This window comes from Drosophila melanogaster, chromosome 3L (genome assembly GCF_000001215.4).
Source record: "Drosophila melanogaster chromosome 3L".
NCBI lineage: Eukaryota > Metazoa > Arthropoda > Insecta > Diptera > Drosophilidae > Drosophila > Drosophila melanogaster.
The window spans coordinates 17,350,586-17,367,433 of record NT_037436.4 but is presented as its reverse complement, the minus strand read 5'-3'; the positions used below and the strand labels follow the sequence as shown (position 1 = coordinate 17,367,433).

Sequence of the window (16,848 nt, the reverse complement as noted above, 5' to 3'; positions counted from 1 at the left end):
TATACTAATCGAAGAAACCACTTAATCATACTATCACATTATCCTTTCGCCCGCCTGCGAGCCGTTTTGAGTACCCCCAGATCCTGACTCAAGTTGTTAACGAGCCGCTCCGGATTCGAAATTCCAATTAAACTTGCCGCGTTCGTAGTAATTTCAAATTCCCATTTCCAAGAGTTCATTTTGGAAACTGCGTCACTATGCAGGCAAGTGAAAATGTAACGTCCAAAAGTAAGAATTCTGTGAAAGAGTGAGAGAGAGAGGCGGCATGCGGATGCATTGAGGGTGAGCGGGACAGGAGGAGGGAAAAACCCATAAATAATAAATGTTGTTAAAACTAATGTGCGGCGCTCATTAGCCCCTGGCAACGAACGAGAGAACGGGCGGGAAAACAGGGGATGATGCTGGTCCTGCCCCGATCCCCGATTCCCGATCCTGGCCAAAATCAAAGGGTGCAGAATGAACTCCGAGGGTTGCTGCTGCCACTCTCCGTCGACTTATTTTTATAACTTTTTAAAGCGAAACAACATCAACAACCCAAGACAGCGAATCAAGTGTTGTCCGGGTCAACTCAACTGCACTTGGGGGTTGCTCGTCCTCCTCCCCAGAGATGGAGTGTAATTAAACTTGTTTCCCTTACTAGTAAAATTTACATAAAGCCTAACTAACCTGGATTGTCATTTCCCTGCAGTCTCGGTTTTTTTTTTTTTGTATGTTTTGCTAAATCACCTTCCACTTGAACAGTGATTGATGATGCCAGTGTCATCCTCATAAATCACACTACAAATTCGAGTGCCAAAGCGGTCCGCTTGTAAGTCATTCGCGGCGCCAATCATCAAGGCATGAAGCTATGGTAATCTGGAATTAATACCACTGATACATATAGGACTATATAGTATAGATAGCACAGATTGTATTTATGGGGCGCCAAGGGCTTAACTTACAGATATAATCTAGTGGAGCATAGGAGACACGTAGGATAGTCTATCTTAATTTTACCCAGTGAATAGCACACGTTCAATGTTTTAGGTTTCATTCTAGCCAAATAAAATCATTTATACTTCATCAACTCTGTAATTATAAATACCACAATTCATGATCAAACAACTTATTGATCTTCTCAGAATATTGTCTTTAAAAACGACATAGAAATATTGCTATAGATTTTATCGGACTCACAATGCGATTTCGTAACGATTTATTTGCATTACACACACTATCCATCGTGTGTATGCAGGTGTCTAGAAACTGACTTTTTACCCCAGATTCAATTCTCTGACAGCTAGTGTCAGACAGCCAGATGTCCGGCTGACGAGGCGGCAAACAATGCTAACAATTAATGACTGAGCCCGGCCATTACCATTTCCTTTGCTGCAGGACCTCCTCCTTCTCCCGATTGAGCGACAAATAGTGAGAGGCCCTTGCGTGCATACCAAAAAGTGAAAAGCGGGGCAGGAAAGTGTGGCAAGTAATCATAACGGTCGCTTTTCGAGGTGGCAGGGCCATAAAAAAGGACTTAGGGGTTGTGTAATTGCAGTTAACTACTAGTTCTGCTTTCCATTTACGTTTCGGGGTAATTTTCGCCAATTTTTTTTTTTTGCGAGGATTTTTCGCATATTTCCCCGAATTTTCCTCTTTTTGTGCGGAAGCCCACACAATGGCGGAATTAGCGCGGGATTTTCGCGCGAATAGTTGCTCTAAGCCGGAAGTGGAACTACCAGGATGCGTCAGCTTAGGATCAGGAAAGGATTTCTCCGCCGTAACCCCCATTAAATCGCTCGTGCCGTGTCCGTTGTTTACATTTAACAATAACTGGGCATGAAACCGTTGTTTTGACGACATTTTAGTGCCAACCTTCCGATTTCAATTTATGCACAACGAATATAAAAAAATTAACAAATATCAACCATAAATTAGAAATGTCAGCTTCATTATGCACATGGCGCTGCATAGTAATTAGGCAGCTTCGCGCGTCTGCAAACTACCTATAAATTTATGACCACTTGATGAACTGCACCCGGATCCGAGTCGAAATCTGGGGTTGGGCTCTCACATTTCGTCCTGGTCGCCGGTTGCTGGTTTCTGGCTAAGCTCATTTGCATAACAATCAACTCATCGTTTGTGGTACAGCTACCATACCATGTCCATGACCCACCATGAACCACTCCTTGCTGCCAGGATTTTTCCATTTTCAGCCTAGTAAAAGGGTGCTTCCTCAAATGCTAATGTTTCGCGTACACTGGCGGCGGGTGTGAAGTTGTAAAGTTTAATGTATTGTTTGTCTAACAGTTTATTCATTTGGAAAAGGAATATATTTGAAATTCCTTTTTTTTCTTGGCACAGTCCCAGAATGCGAATGTGACTGGAATTGAAAAATTGTTCTTATATGGGGTTGGAAAACTGCTTGGCTTTTTGATAAACTGATTTTGAAAAGTTCTCTTAATAATCAGTCATGTGTAAGACCATTTATCTTTTACAGAGGAACCTCAGTTGTAATTTAAGATCAACGAAGGAATTATTACGCTCGAATTAAGTCTAGCTATTTAAAAAAAAAATTTGTTCATTTTTAATGACTTTCATTACTTGCTCAAAATGGTTGGGTTGTAACCATTTCATAATGTAATACCATTTAAACAGGTTTAATCTATAGCAAAAATCAAATTTGAATTCTGTGATCATGTATGTCAAAAACCGCTAGAATATTCAATATTTATAAAGTACCCTGAAATAACCCACAGGACCTTCTGTTTTGTCCTTCATTCAAATAATTTTCCGCAACCTTAATCGAATTTTATGGTCCTATCGTTAGTGGGCAGGAACATGATCTCAATTCGATTTGCCTAATAGAGGAACATGCACTATATAGTTATCTGATTCTTGATTTACATGTGTTAACATTTTCGTTTTGTTTTCCCTTCGCTGCGTACCACTTTCTGGCTCAACAATGTGACATAAATCTGCTTAAATTTGACTAAAACCGCTCTGATCGGATTAAAAATCAGCGCTTGCATAACATTTTACAGTATCAGTCGAGGGAGAGATTGCACACAAATGCGACAGATTGGCTTCCTTCCACGGATACTGAAAAATAGAGAAATGAAAAGGTCCTGTTCGGTACGAGCACTAAGTGTAACAAAATACTCGAGCCGGCTGTTTGTTTATCCAATGTTTTTCGGTTAGATGAGCACACAACTCGAAAGCGACAAAGGTAGGGCACACATGGATATTTTTTTTTTTCGAATCGGAACAGTAACGTATACGACGAGGTCGCACACCCCGGAAGGTTCAGGCTCACAAAAAACAACAACCAGAGGACGTCAAAGATTTCACAGATAAACCAATTCGAGCAGGGCAATGAATGGGCAAAAAGGTCGAGCAACTTGCCGCTAAAAAGCGAACGTGTAGCTATTGCACCAGAGCGAATCTCTGCCATCAATGTTTGATCAGGACCAAAAAGGGGTAATAAACAATGGATCCGGGGCTGCAATAACCACGTGCACCGGCAAAGGGTTAAAAAAATGTGTGCCAACGTCTTGCTAAAAAGGCGTAAAACAATCAATTCGGCAAATAAAATTCGATTTGCGAAATGGGAATCGCAAAAGGGCAAGTACAAATTGGAGCTGTGTCGTCAGGAACGGTGTGATATATGATCTTAATATTTCATGCTTTCCATTCCAAGGGTTGAACTCTGACTCTCATCAAGTCTTTGAGAGTAACCAAAAATAAGGTTTTAGAACACCAAAAGGAACGACAATGCACATAAAAATTTCACATTACCTTAATTCATGTACTCAAATAAAATAAATTTTTAAACAAATGGCTTGATAATTTATCCATCTTTTACAAAAAAAGAAGAGTCCTCAGTTAAACCTACTTTTCTTCATGCTTGAGTTAATCTAAAATACAAGTTGATGGAAAATAATAATAAATCTATACTATAAATTGATAAAATAAACTTCAAAGAAAGCAGCCTTATTTCCGTGTTCGGTTTGATAGGGAAGAGTATGAAATGGCCCCTTGTGTTTTCTCCGTGTGGACTAATCCCTGTATATTTACACAGAAATTTGATTTGGTTAGGTATCTGCAAGTCGAACCCTCCGCCATTAGTCGACCCAGCCGAAGTCCTTTGTGCAATCTCATCGGACCGCATATGAATCGCTCTCCAAGGACCTGCACTTGCCGCAGCCGAAGATGCCAATCCATTGTGTTTGCGCCTTTTAGCATGTCCATGGCAATTTGTTTCCATTTTGGTTGCCTTATCGCCTTATGGCCATCGCCAAATTGTTTTTCCAGCCTCGCAGTGCATTAGCATTCGGGCAAGGGAGTCAGGGCATAGATGTCGTCATTGATCCGCCGATAGCCATCGAAACGCAGCCACCCCGTCCGCTAATGATGCGAGTCCCATCCGGGCCAGGTTTCATCCTCATCCTCAACCCTCGAGGAGAGGCGAGTGGGTCCCAGAAATTGAATGCAGCTTAGCTGGCTCACCCGCTGCGTATTTGCGCCTTTGCAGCACAACAGGACCAAAGAACCCAGGACCCATGCCGGTCTATAATAATGATTATTGCAAAGATAAATCCCGACACCTCCAACAAAGCTGCTCAAATGACAAACGCCGGCTTAGTTGTGGAAAAACTGACGAATTCCCGCTTATAACCCCAATAACTAACCATGAGCGAATCTTTTACCGACAGCAAATATATCTAGTTAACTTAAACATAGTTGAATGCTCAGGATGGCTAGACCTAAAATTATTTCTAAGATATTTGAATGATGAATATAAATTCTAATGGAGTATGCATACGAATAATATGTAATTTTAAATCTTTTTGTTAAAAGTGGTGGTTAGTAGTTGATATTTGAAATTAAATCATACAAGTTGCTGATAAAGATATCCTGCTTTCCCAATATTCAATTTACGTTGCATTAGGCAAACCTACGCCTTTTTTTAAAACTTTAAAACCTTTGAATGTAAGGCTTTGCAGTATGACAGCTCTATTAACGGATAAGACTGTCTTATTGTAATCTTCAGTTGAGATTGCGAATTCCTCACCGGCTTTCCAGCATCTTTACCACCTTTTTACCCTTTTCTCGTAACGGAAAACGTCAGTCAGTCAGTTGTTACCCAGTTAGGCAGTAAAGCAGTAAAGCATTTCCCTCGACTCTTGCCGGTTCGGTTCATTCAACTAAATAATTTGAGTGGCATTCATGCAGGTCCACTGGCTCACAGCTCATGTTTCAGGATTCCCTGTTTGGTCCTGACTGCTGCTGTTGGTACATTCGTTTTGTAATTGTGTGGCAGGTGACGGCAATCTTCCATTGTTCGAGCTATGAAGGCCGAGCCGGGAGTTCGAGTTCGGTTTCTACTTGAACTCACCCCATGTCGAATTGTAAGGGCGAAAAGTGCCCCCTACGATAAGAACAAGCTGCAGTGCACACACACAAAGCCATTCGTTTTATGTGCCCTGCAATATACAATATTTATTTGAATTTAAGTCCTTTGTTTGGGACCTGAAATCCGCACACAGCGGTACACTGATTCCAGGGTTGTTTGCTTTGGCTACTATTTTTGACTTTGTCCAGGAGTTCGTCCATTCTTCCCACTCGCAAAACCATTTTCTGGCTCGTTTTGATCGTCAACTTTATTTGCAAAAATAAATCTTTATGGTTTTACATCGAAATTCAATCTTATCACCTTAAAGTTCTGGCCCTGACTAGCTCGCTTTCCTTGCATTGCAATAACTGATATAGAATCTGGCATAACCTACATACACTTAATCGATTGTACAGTTAATTATGGCTAATACCTGGTTCATTTTAAGAATCCTTATAGATAGGTCTTAAATCTAGAATGGCAAGGTACGTATCGCTTACACTAAATGGACAACCGATTTGTACTATATAGTCAAGAAGAATGCGAATATGTTGAGAAGAAGAGTGCTTTTTGGAAAATTGATTACCCTAAGCACTTTTAATTCAAATATTCACCAGAGATCCGCAAGAAGGAAGCCAATGAATACAAATATAATGGGAATTCATATGAATTAATAATGAGTTCGTGAAGCTTAACTTTGGATGTTTGACTTTAAATTGGTTAATCTATTGAGGATCCCTCTATAACATGAAACTAATTGAGTTCAAAGATTAGCGCAAGTGTGAAATATACAATTTTTAAAGATATTTCATTTTCAAACTTGATGATAATCTTAGCAGTCAATTAGGTGCCTCGCTTATTACCAATATCAACGGATTGCAGGAAAGTTGAGAAAAGTAAGGAAGGGAAATCCCGAGATAGGACCCATAAGTTACTTTAGTTATGTTTTTAAAGTAAGTCAAGGGCAAATCGCTTAGAGGAATTCCCCTTGATCAGTTTCCTGCAATTTCCGGCAATCTTTTAGTATATCACGCTGAAAACCCTAAGATCGTAGTTTGGCCCACAAAACTGTGCTACACCTGCGGGGCGAAGTTTTTGTAGCTGTGTTGATGTGGAACGGGATGCACGTGTGCCTGATCCTCCGGATAGTCCTTCCATGGCGGTGTTTGCGAGTAGAAGCTGCTCTGCTGGTGAATCCCAGAATCCAAGTTCGTAGAATGAAGATTGGCAGCTGCATCGAAGGATCCCCTGAACAGATCGTATTTCTCCTGCGAGAACTGCTGCGGGCTGGACTCCTGCTGGGGATTAGGCTGCAGATGGTGAGGCTGATGCGGCTGCTGTTGCTGTTGGTGGTAAAACCGCATGCTGCCTGTAAAGTCGAATCCTGGTGGCTGCTGCGGATAGTCCATGCCGTGCTGAAAGCCACCCATCGCCGGCGGCTGCTCCGCGTGCGATGCTGGAGCAGTCTGGTGCTGTGCAAGAGGCGCCATTCCCTGTCCATAGGGGAACATTCGTCCGAACAAGGGATACGGCTGTGGATTCACGAAAAGAGCATCGAAGAGCTCCTTGGTAATCCTCTCACCACTCAGCGTGAAGTTCTGCAGCTTCTCCAGATCCAGGTTGATTGAACCTCCGCTTTCCAGCACCTGCTCCAGGGCAAAGATGTAGTTGTGCGCAAATCGCAGAATCTCGATCTTCGTCAGCTTCGTCTCCTCGGGAAGCGAGGGCAGAGTGACGCGTAGTTTCTCCAGGGCATCATTCAAGTTATGCATCCGATTCCGCTCCCGGTCATTGGCCTTCATGCGGCGGAAACGCTTGATCTTCACCACTTGGGTTGGACTGCGCGAGCGAGTTACTCTGTTCTTGCCGACGGCATATTTGCGTTTCGGTCGCGGCGCATTGGGATCCTCTGGCGACTTCACCGGCGTACTGGTCAATGGCGGATCGAAGACGCCATTCGTGGCCCGACTGTTCAGATGTTCGACCAGTGTCCTGCCGCTCCGAGTGCTGTGATTGCTGCTCGTATCGAGCAATCCCACGAAGCCCGCCGGCGGTGAGCTGAGCGGTACGGCGTCCCAGGTGCCGCCGGAGTACGGTTGCGGGATCGCCGGAGTCGGCGGAGTGCCAAAGTCCAAGCGGCGTCGTGAGCTCAACTGGGCCTCCGTCTCGAAACTCTTCTCGTAGCCACTGTCGAAGGAGGCGTCGTCGTCGTCCTCGTCGAACTCGAAGGACTGTGATCCAGCGCTATAGGCATTGTAGCAGGCGGCCATGATCTCGTATCTGTATCACGGTGTGTATATCCTTTAGCACATTTCCGATTTACGATTTCCGCTTTGAGAGAGTTGTTTCTTCGCGTCTCGCGTGCCCGCACCAACTAAAAGCTGGCGAGGAGTGCGCACCGGTTTTATGTGCCCGGCCAGCCATTAAGCCCGCTGATTTGGGTCCGGACTAACAGGCATCAACCCTCGGCGCATTGTCGTCGGTCGTGGCGGCGCCATAGCGCAAAGTAGAGAGCACAGAACCCCGACACAAATCCCAACAGATATGCGCCGTGATTGCCGCCCGGGGGTGGCTTTTGCCAACTCACACACCAACGTCGTCTAGCTAGAACTGCCTGCAGCGGGGTGAACTTCCTGGAGATGGAGATTCGTTCTGCGGGCCGCCGCTACCAGTCAAAATACGAGCATTTTTCACGCTTCGCTGCGAGCGGTGCTCTCTAGGCCAATCGGAAGGATGTCTGCGTCCGAGGATCAGCGGTGTCGCCAACGGCATCATCAAAGCTCGTCTCTATAGTCATACCCTTCCTCTAGGGTTATTTAAATACAATGTGCTTACTGCACAGCTTAAACTTAATTATATTTATATTAATGAATGAGTAGTATTGTTGGTCAATTTAAGATATGCTTTATATTATAGTTAAATTAAAAGAAGAAATATTATATTATTATATATTTTGTAAAAATCACTTAGTTTAAGGATAAATCCAAAAATTATTTGAAATAGGGAATACTTTTGTTTAATATGATATCTTCGGATCATTACGACTTTGTTATATTTTCGGTGTAGGTATAATTTTCGGACGAGATTTAATCCATTTCCGTACTAAAAGATTTCTTACCCTTTCCTACATATATAGAGTATGTGTGCTTCGTGGACTAAATAAATTGTTATTTTGTTTTATCGCCACATCGAAATAATGCGATTGCAATTCAAAAGATTCAATTACCATCAACTCTTTCGCCTTTCGCAACTAAACCGCAATAATCGTTTAGGGCTTACGCCTGTCGCTAAACGGGTTAGTGGCACGTGGCCAGGATGCCGCCTCCACTTACCAAAAGCAACATGTGTATTCAACGGAAAGCTCTCACTCCCACAGGACTCCATCCTCCTGGTAGAAAACCCAGGCGTTGCCACGTGCCGCGGTCTTAACGGCTGCTCAAGTGGCAAAGTGTGCCGATGTGGGATTCCTATCTGTGGCAATCCTGTTAAAGGAGGATCGGAGTTGCAATTTCAAGTGGGCGACGGGTGCCACGTGCGGATTTGTTATGATATGCGGCAATTGCCGCAAATTACCAGCACGAGTGAGAACTTGAGTGTCGAGGGGGCTAATTTAGTAATATGCCACATTTCAGGCAGTTCCTCCTAATGGAAATGAATTGAGTGCTTTTGTTGAAAAAATATAAACCTTGCTTCAGTAATTGTGACACCATCAATTTTTTCTTTAATAGTGCTTTATAAGGTAGCTAAGTATGTTATGAAAAATGTACTAAGTAGAGCTGATGTTTGATTAATTTCCTTATAGATTTCAAAACCAAGATAGTTTTATATAAATAAACAAATACTTAATGGTATACTTATTTATTTATTTTTTAATCAGTTTTCTTGTATGATCAGTACAATGAGTGTTTTCGTAACTTATAAAATATATTTATATATATATAAATATATTTATATATATAAATATATATAAATATATTTATATTGAAGTTTTAAACAGAATATTAATGGTAGTTTGTATCAATATCTTTATAAGAGCTAAGTACTACTAACAATGTTTCTTACATGAGAAGAAAATCTATCCCATATATGCCACTTAAATTCACACCAGCAGCCACGTGTCGCCGTCGTCGTCATCCATGTTACAAAGCTTCTCCGCCGCGTGTAGCTAATTTGGTTTTTTAGAGCCACAATGCACATCAATTAGGCAGTTAATTGAAGTGCGGATGCGTTTGCTTTTTCCATTGAGTGTTGTCCTGGACTCGATGAGAGTCCTTTTTTAAAGGCCCTCGGGCGGCGTTACAGTCCAAATAAAAACCGAAATACAATGCCGGAGCCGGAAACTTGGTCAAACAGATGTACACGTAAATAATTTCATCAAAATCCTGGCGTTTTGGTAGCCAAAGCAAATACCAAGTGTGCCCCAGGCTAATTGCATTCTAACAACCGAGACGAATTCGATTTTCCCAGCTATACACTTCATCTTCCTTGCTCCCTTCCTCTGCTGCGCAACCAACGAACATCCCTTCGCCAGCATTCGTTTCGGGCACGTAGAACATCGCCTCTGGCTCGGTAGCAGGCTCGACTTGTCAACAGCGTGTTAGAATGGAATGATGGCCTCCTCGTAAAGCGGATCCATATCCATTGCATGTGTAAAGTTATTCATGGGGGGGTTTGCGGCTGGAATTGGTGAGTTGGACGAAAGAGAGTCCGAGGACAACTCGATCACATCCGGCTGAAAGGAAGGCGATCGTCGCACATTTGGTTCTGTTATACACTTGGGCCCACTGCGTCCACGGTCACGTCCACGTCTTCTAATCGCAGAAACAGACCGAGTCACTTCCTCGAGATCTGTCGAGGAATCGGATGTAATGTGCTTGAAGACCGGCTTGGCTATCATGCGCGGCGATGGCGTGGACGATTCCGAAGGTGCTGGCGAGTCCGATGTGATGTGCACAAACTTCTTGAAGCGGCGCCTATCATATTGGCGGTAGTTGTAGCTGTTTGAAGATCCATTGCTGTCCTCGGTGTGGGAGCGGCTCTGACCGTTAAGACTCGCTGTGAGCCTTCTTTGGCTGCGACGTGTCTGGTCGTTATAGAAATTTGCCATATTAGTTCGCTTAACACGAACTCTTACTCCCCTGAGTTTTTCTATGTCTCGTGGTGTCAATCTGGTTAAGCACACCTGGGAAGAACGCGTCAGGCATTCGTTGATTTGACGATTTGTCTCCATTTCCTTAATATCGTTTGCAGATCTGGAATTGGATTCGTTGTTCACTGAGTCAAATTGTAAGCACTTGTTCTTAGGGTTCTCATCACTGCCATCCCACAGAAGGGTCTCCTCCGCGGTGTCGGTTTCTGTCCCGGTTTCTGATGGCGTTGACATTTCATTAGGCAGCTGAGCATTCCCTAAGCGCTGCATGTGGATAAGCTTATCTTTTTGTTTTCTTGTATTCGGTAGATCCCGTTGCGGTTGTCCAGTTTGTTTTGGCTTTTCGGCCGCCTGTCTCGCTTCCAGTCCCTCTACTTTGAACAGTCCATTTGGGATGACCTGTTTTAGGTCACTAGTTTTTAAGGCATCTCCCAGTGGCTCCTGGGTCTGTTGTCCAGTTCTCACGGGCTCCTTGGTCAAAAACAGAAACTCCGGAGTCTTCTGTGGCACTTTTGTAGTTTCTAGGCTCCCATGGATCAAATGCGTCTTGGTCTCACCAGTGGGCTGCAACACTTCTGGGTCCATGGTTAAATCAGACTTTGTGGTCGGCGAAGGTGTTAGCTCTTTACTTACACCGGTAGAACCTTCGCTGACCTCCTCCTCGTTGAAGTCGTGGGTAGCCATCGTGGAAGTTTCTGAGTTTACGCTTTCAGTTTCCGATCCCGTGCGAACGATATTTTGAACAAGCTGGGAACATGGCTGCACGGCGGCTTTTGCAGCTTTGGCCATTTTGAGGGCCTTCAAGATTTTGAATTTGTTTAATATCGAGCTGCACTCTATCATGCTGCTGCTGTCTTCTACCACATTCTGCAGCTCTTCCTTCTTGAAACTCCATATGTCGGCGATCGGCTTAAAACCGACGGTTTCGTTGGTAAATTTGGGTCGTGACTCCATCAGTTCGCTAATCGTACGCTTTTCGACACGCGCAGATGTTTCTTGTAGACACAGTTGTTTTGGAGGCTGGACTGCGATTTTTGGCTGCTCCTCGACGACGGGCTGCGTATGAAATTGGTGATGTGATGTCTCTGGAGAGCTCGATCGTCGCCCACCGCGCACACTTCGATCCATGTCAGACAACATGGCATTGGCTACCATGGCTGCCGCCCTAACCCGAGTCCGGCGGCCATTTCCTGTGTAGTAGGGCTCCGAATCGCTTGAGGCAGCCTCCTCCTCGTCTTCCGAAAATACTACTGTGGGATTTTAAATTGAAATTATTAGTATGACTGAATTATTAGTTATTATGAAAGGAAGTGGCTCAAAAGAAAACGATTTTGTTGCTAACCTTCGTCCCAAAATTTGCGTTTTGCGGGTCGCCGCTTTTTCTGCTCCTTGGCTTTCTCTGCTTCATCATCCACTGCTGACGTTTGTTCAGCTTCTTCCTCAGCCTCTGGGAGATTAACCGCATTTTCGTAGCCCTCTTCTATGGTGCCATAGTCCAACTGAGGGCGATCCCTGTATTTGGCATAGTCGATCTGGAGGTACTTCAAATCGTCGCCAGCTTCGGCCATGTTAAGAGACACAAATTTTCTCTTGAGGTCCGGGCTTTTGAGAAGGGCATGGCAACGCTCGTGTAGCGTGTGCCAATCGAGAGCCCATGAGTATCGTTTATTCCGTGGTTGGAAGACCACGGTCAGAAGGTCTTGGATCATGCTGCGGGGAAGCCGCAACGCCTGCAGCGATTTGTGTATCGGATCGTAGTCGGCCACTGGATCGTAATGGTTCGTTATTTTTACAATCTCGTCCACATCGATGGTGGAGCTCAGCAGTTCGTACTTGACGTTCTGTGGTGTCGTAGCAGGTAGCAAGTCGTCCTCCTGCCGTTTTTTCTTAATACGCGAACAGCGCCTCACTTCGTTATAATTTGATGATGTGGGGTGGAGGTAGAAAGCCGTAAGCCAGAATTCTGCCTCCATAAACCCATGTTCGGAGAATACCTTGGCTAGGTCAGCATAGTTTTCCGACATCTTTTGCTCCAAATTAAGCATAAAATCAACTGTTAATCCGGGATGATATTTCCATATTTCAATTGCATTCAACTGTTGTCCAATGATCTTCAGCAGCAGGGCAATCTTAGCAAATGTCCATCCTGAAAAATTCTACATGAAAGCACTGTGTTTAGTACAGGAATTCCTTTTCATAGTTCTCATCACTTACCCGCTCTGCCAGCAGTTTGTACACAAAGCTCAAAACTTCCTCATTGTTTGGTACATTTTGAAACACCGGATCTATTTGTCTATCTTGTTCTTCGTCCACCTCAGGCTGAATCTGTTCGTCGTCATCACAGTTCTTGTAGTCGCCTATGTTGCTGGCTCGGTTTCCCTTGCATATCTGCTGCTGGTAGTTGAGATTTAGCTCTACTACATGTGGTTGAAAGTGGCTGTTTCGCTGGTTTTCCTTCTTCTTGAGTTCCTCTAGAAGGAAGCGCTCGCTGCTCTCTCGCTCCTCTACATAGCGATACATTAGCTCTTTGAACTGTGGCAGGTGCTCCAGAAAATCGTGTTCGTTGAGCGCCTGGAGCTCCATCAGGAGATTCCCAAGCACATAGCTGGCGTAGACCTCCAGCATGACGGCGAATGAAGTGACCAGACTGAATTTGAATTTCCTAAACCCAATTTGCTCAAAGAACCCATTTTTTCCGAGTTGAAGACGCACGCAAACGTGGGCAATAAGCCGAGCTGGCGTAAAGTTAATGTCATGTAACATCGAAGCTTCCTGCATGATCTGGGTATAGAACCGTATGTTGTACATCTAAGGAGTGGTTTTATGATGACATTGTGTTTGATATGTTGTATCATGTATGTTTTCCTTACCAAATTATCTATTACAAAGCCTCGATTTTCATCTCTTACAAAAACAGTCAAGAGGTATAGATGACCGATTAGTGTAATTGAGTTTTTATCCCCTTCAAAGGACACAAATTGATCATTTTCGTGTGCTTTCACCCAAGCAGCCAGCATCCGAAGCGCCAGCTGTTTCACGGCCTCAAAGTTGCCGGCATTAAAGAGCTGTATTAGCCGCAGCAGGGCCAGAGATATCCCTTCCTGTATCAGGAAAGCAACTTCTAAGAAATTGACTATGATTAGATAAATCCTTCGGGAAAAATAGTAATTGCTTGCCTTCTCCTGATGCCGCAGGAACTGGGTGCTCGATGGCGTGGTGTTTGTTCAGCTTCAGGTTAAGGAATAGCTGCTGCAGGTAGGGCAGGCTCCAGGGCCTTGTCTGGAACTGCAGAACGTACGACCAGTTGAAATTGGCCAGTTCACCAATCTGGTAGAACGACGGCACCGCTTTGGTGAGGCTGTAGAGCAATAGTTGCTTAAGGCCTTCGGAGCAGGTCTTCCACTCCTGGCTAAACCAAATCAGCAGCGAGTGGTGCGCTAAAACCCGCACCATGTGACGCAGCGCTGGGTCCTTTAAGGACTCGGAATCCCTGGTGGGCAGATGGCACACCTCCCATCCGTAGATTAACTGCGACAACCGGTCATTGCCCATTAGCTCAAACACATCCACATCGCTGTGCGCATTGCAGAATACAAACATTTTCTGTAGATCAAGATTTAAGCCATTAAAACAGGGAGTTCAGGATATATGTCCAAAGCGTGTCCTTACCGCCGAGAACTCATCGTACTCCAGTTTCTCCGCACAATCCAGGAACTTTTCTGCATCGTGCACATCCTGAGAAAATATTAGATCCATTCCGCAGTACCTAATTCATGACAATCCTGCGAAAAGTCGATTTGTTTTTCAGCCGGCTTGTACTTAGTTTTATTTAGCTTGCAACAGCTGACGCCGATTACCGTAAGTGGATGGTTTTAAACATAGTGGCAGCGCTATCTCGAGGTTCATGTACTCGCTAAACCACGAGACTAGCTGTAATTGCTGAATGGGGAAGGTGAACTCGCTAGGGCCATTGTTGCCAACTTAAATTTATCTCGCAGGCAAAAGTAATTGAACAATACATTTGAAAAAAATACAACAAAAATATATGCACTTTGTAAATGCAATAAGGAATGGAATTTTTTTTTAGCTATATATATAATCGATATTTATTCCTATGGTTGACTTTATTTTAATTTTTTTATATTATCGTATAAGTATGATCAACGTACATACATACGTATAAACGTATGATATTACAAATTTTTCAATGTAATAAAAATTCTAACGTAGTAAATATTCCATAGTTGAAATCCGTTTCTTTGCATTTGTACATATAGAAATTGTCCTGATACTATGTTAGGAAAAGGAAACCAGCTTCCTTTTGTTAAACTTACCTTAAGTCCCTTTCAACAGACCTCGCATTCCTCTCGAAGATCGAAATTTCTGGAAACTTTCTAAAAACACGAAAAACGCGACGAAAACTTACCCGGGCGAAAACACGCGGATTTTTTATATGTATATTAACTGCTTGGTTGACTACCAACAAAAACTGAACACGTGTTCATCTATAAAATAATTAAATACTCAGTTATGAAATTGATTTTGTATAAAAGTAATGAAACAGCTAAAATGTAATTAACTTGTTAATTATGAAACCACTCAGATATGTACAACATTCGATTCATGAACAGGACATTTTGGAAGATTTGCCAAATTATTTGCCATCTTGAAAGCTGGGACCACCTATGAATGCACGTGCGACGAGCACATTTGTAGGCCCTGATAGAACATAACCTAGACTACTGCGGAAAAAGAAATTGTTCACAACGCGCAGAGCAGCAAAAGTTTAGATGCCGTCGCCAAACCACTTTTATCATCAATTGCCACATCTGAACTGCCAGGAGCGAATTTTTGAAGGAATTCGAAGCAGCAACATGGGAGCTACAAGCACCACGATGCGGCCACTAGGATGGCAATGTGCAACCGGACTGAAGCAGCAAAAAGTCGGAAAAAAACTCTGGGAATTGTATCAATATTGATCTGATGCTTTAGGCTATTGGTTAAACATTAAGTGCAATCGCAAATTATTCACTACAATACCGGACTGACAAATGATTTTGTATTTAAATTGGAACTGGTGAACTTCGACGAGAATGAAACGCAACTAACCAATTTTCTTATTGAAGTGACGCGATAATTATTGAAATGACAAGCAATTAACATATAAGCCTATCGATATACAGTCTTGAGAAGCACATAAAGACATCTTAAGGTGCGACATTGAAATCTTTCAAAATTACCATCACTTAATATGTAGAAAAATAATTGTTATAATGATTTTTCAAGGGAATTTGGCCTGACTTATAAAACACGAAAAATAAATGCACATGTGTTATGAGAAATTTGGCTTGCTTAGAAATTCGAAACCAATAAGTACTCCAATACACCCACTATTCCAACGCAGTGATTTCTTGCACGGACATAAGAGTTCTGAAGCACGTTTGCCTTGACCCCGGGACATTGTGTTCCCCATGTCTTGCGAATGTCCTGGCTGCCCCGGCCTTTGTTGTCCAGATGGCATATGCAAAGTGCAAACAAATTATTATTAGCTGCCAACAGCGCCAGCTACATCATCTTCACAATGGAAGCACCGAGGGATTCCCACACAAATGTGGCGTCCAGGAGAACGGAAAAGGCGTTTGGTCAGGGCGGGGCTTCGCTGCATTCTCCCATTGTACGGCCAAAGTTCCGCCTTTAAGGCGAACCCATTTAATTCACTTTGTCACCATGCAAATGAAACATTAGTGGTGACGTATCCAAATGGATCGCTCAAAGGTCTCCGTCGGATGCCTGCAATTAGGCCAGACACGTAAATGGAAATGATTTACAATCGTTTGGGCGTCTGTTGCTTCTGTTGCTCCTGCTGCAATTCACTTACCATCAAGTGCACTGAGAAAAATCCCTTTCAGCATGGATAATATAAAAGGTAAATATTAAAAGAAATAATATTACTTTAATAACAGATATGTATTGTTCAATTTAATTTGCAACCAACATCCAATCTTCGTGTATTACCTTATGAATGTCCTTTTCTACGGTATAATTAATACTTTTTCATTTCTAAATAAGCACATTCCATCATCTATAAACATTTGATTTTCTCGCTAAAGAGCGTCATAATCGATCAAGTTTTTTATTAGTGCTGCGGAGGAACGGACACATGTAGCTGTCATCGGCGTTGAGAGTCGGCAGCGATTTATCAGTGGCCAAATCAATTAGTAACTACGTAGCTTATCTCCTGGATGGACGAACTCTGCAGCGCTCCAATGGTGCGGGTGCGGGTGGGGTCCCATGGCCCATTCATTATACGCACCGGCAGAGGAGTGTC

At 43.3% G+C, this 16,848-nt stretch overlaps 2 protein-coding genes and 1 long non-coding RNA gene across 6 annotated transcripts; all 3 read right to left on the bottom strand.

Annotated features, from left to right (window-relative positions):
* Positions 1-68: 68 nt before the first annotated feature.
* Positions 69-659, bottom strand: lncRNA:CR45688 (long non-coding RNA:CR45688). The gene has a single exon (NR_124968.1). It is a non-coding gene; the product is annotated as a long non-coding RNA:CR45688 (long non-coding RNA).
* Positions 660-5,622: 4,963 nt separating this feature from the next.
* On the bottom strand, positions 5,623-7,752 carry tap (target of Poxn). The gene has a single exon (NM_079400.3). The coding sequence runs from the start codon at positions 7,639-7,641 to the stop codon at positions 6,445-6,447; it is 1,197 nt and encodes a 398-aa protein (NP_524124.1). The 5' UTR covers positions 7,642-7,752; the 3' UTR covers positions 5,623-6,444.
* A 1,625-nt stretch (positions 7,753-9,377) lies between these two features.
* On the bottom strand, positions 9,378-15,612 carry CG7692 (uncharacterized protein). Of its 4 annotated transcripts, none has more exons than NM_001316448.1 (7): positions 14,855-15,612; positions 14,190-14,302; positions 13,697-14,123; positions 13,391-13,641; positions 12,735-13,328; positions 11,863-12,676; positions 9,378-11,767 (listed from the first exon to the last, which is right to left on the bottom strand). In NM_001316448.1, the coding sequence occupies exons 2-7, from the start codon at positions 14,274-14,276 to the stop codon at positions 9,969-9,971; spliced, it is 3,972 nt and encodes a 1,323-aa protein (NP_001303377.1). In that variant the 5' UTR covers positions 14,277-14,302; positions 14,855-15,612; the 3' UTR covers positions 9,378-9,968. The 4 variants fall into 4 exon arrangements, with proteins under 4 accessions (NP_001303377.1, NP_001261983.1, NP_648972.2 ...); NM_001275054.1 differs by having other exon boundaries at positions 14,855-15,015; NM_140715.3 differs by lacking the exon at positions 14,855-15,612 and having other exon boundaries at positions 9,378-11,770; positions 14,190-14,392.
* Between the last annotated feature and the right edge of the window lie 1,236 nt (positions 15,613-16,848).

What these genes read in the sequence shown, in the direction of transcription:
- tap (NM_079400.3), bottom strand. Translation starts at nt 7,641, where the DNA reads ATGGCCGCCTGCTACAATGCCTATAGCGCTGGATCACAGTCCTTCGAG.
- CG7692 (NM_140715.3), bottom strand. Translation starts at nt 14,276, where the DNA reads ATGGATCTAATATTTTCTCAGGATGTGCACGATGCAGAAAAGTTCCTG. An exon ending in GCTTTGTAATAGATAATTTG is followed by an intron (nt 13,329 to 13,390) that starts GTAAGGAAAACA and finishes ACCACTCCTTAG; the next exon opens with ATGTACAACATACGGTTCTA. An exon ending in ACGCAAATTTTGGGACGAAG is followed by an intron (nt 11,771 to 11,862) that starts GTTAGCAACAAA and finishes AAAATCCCACAG; the next exon opens with TAGTATTTTCGGAAGACGAG.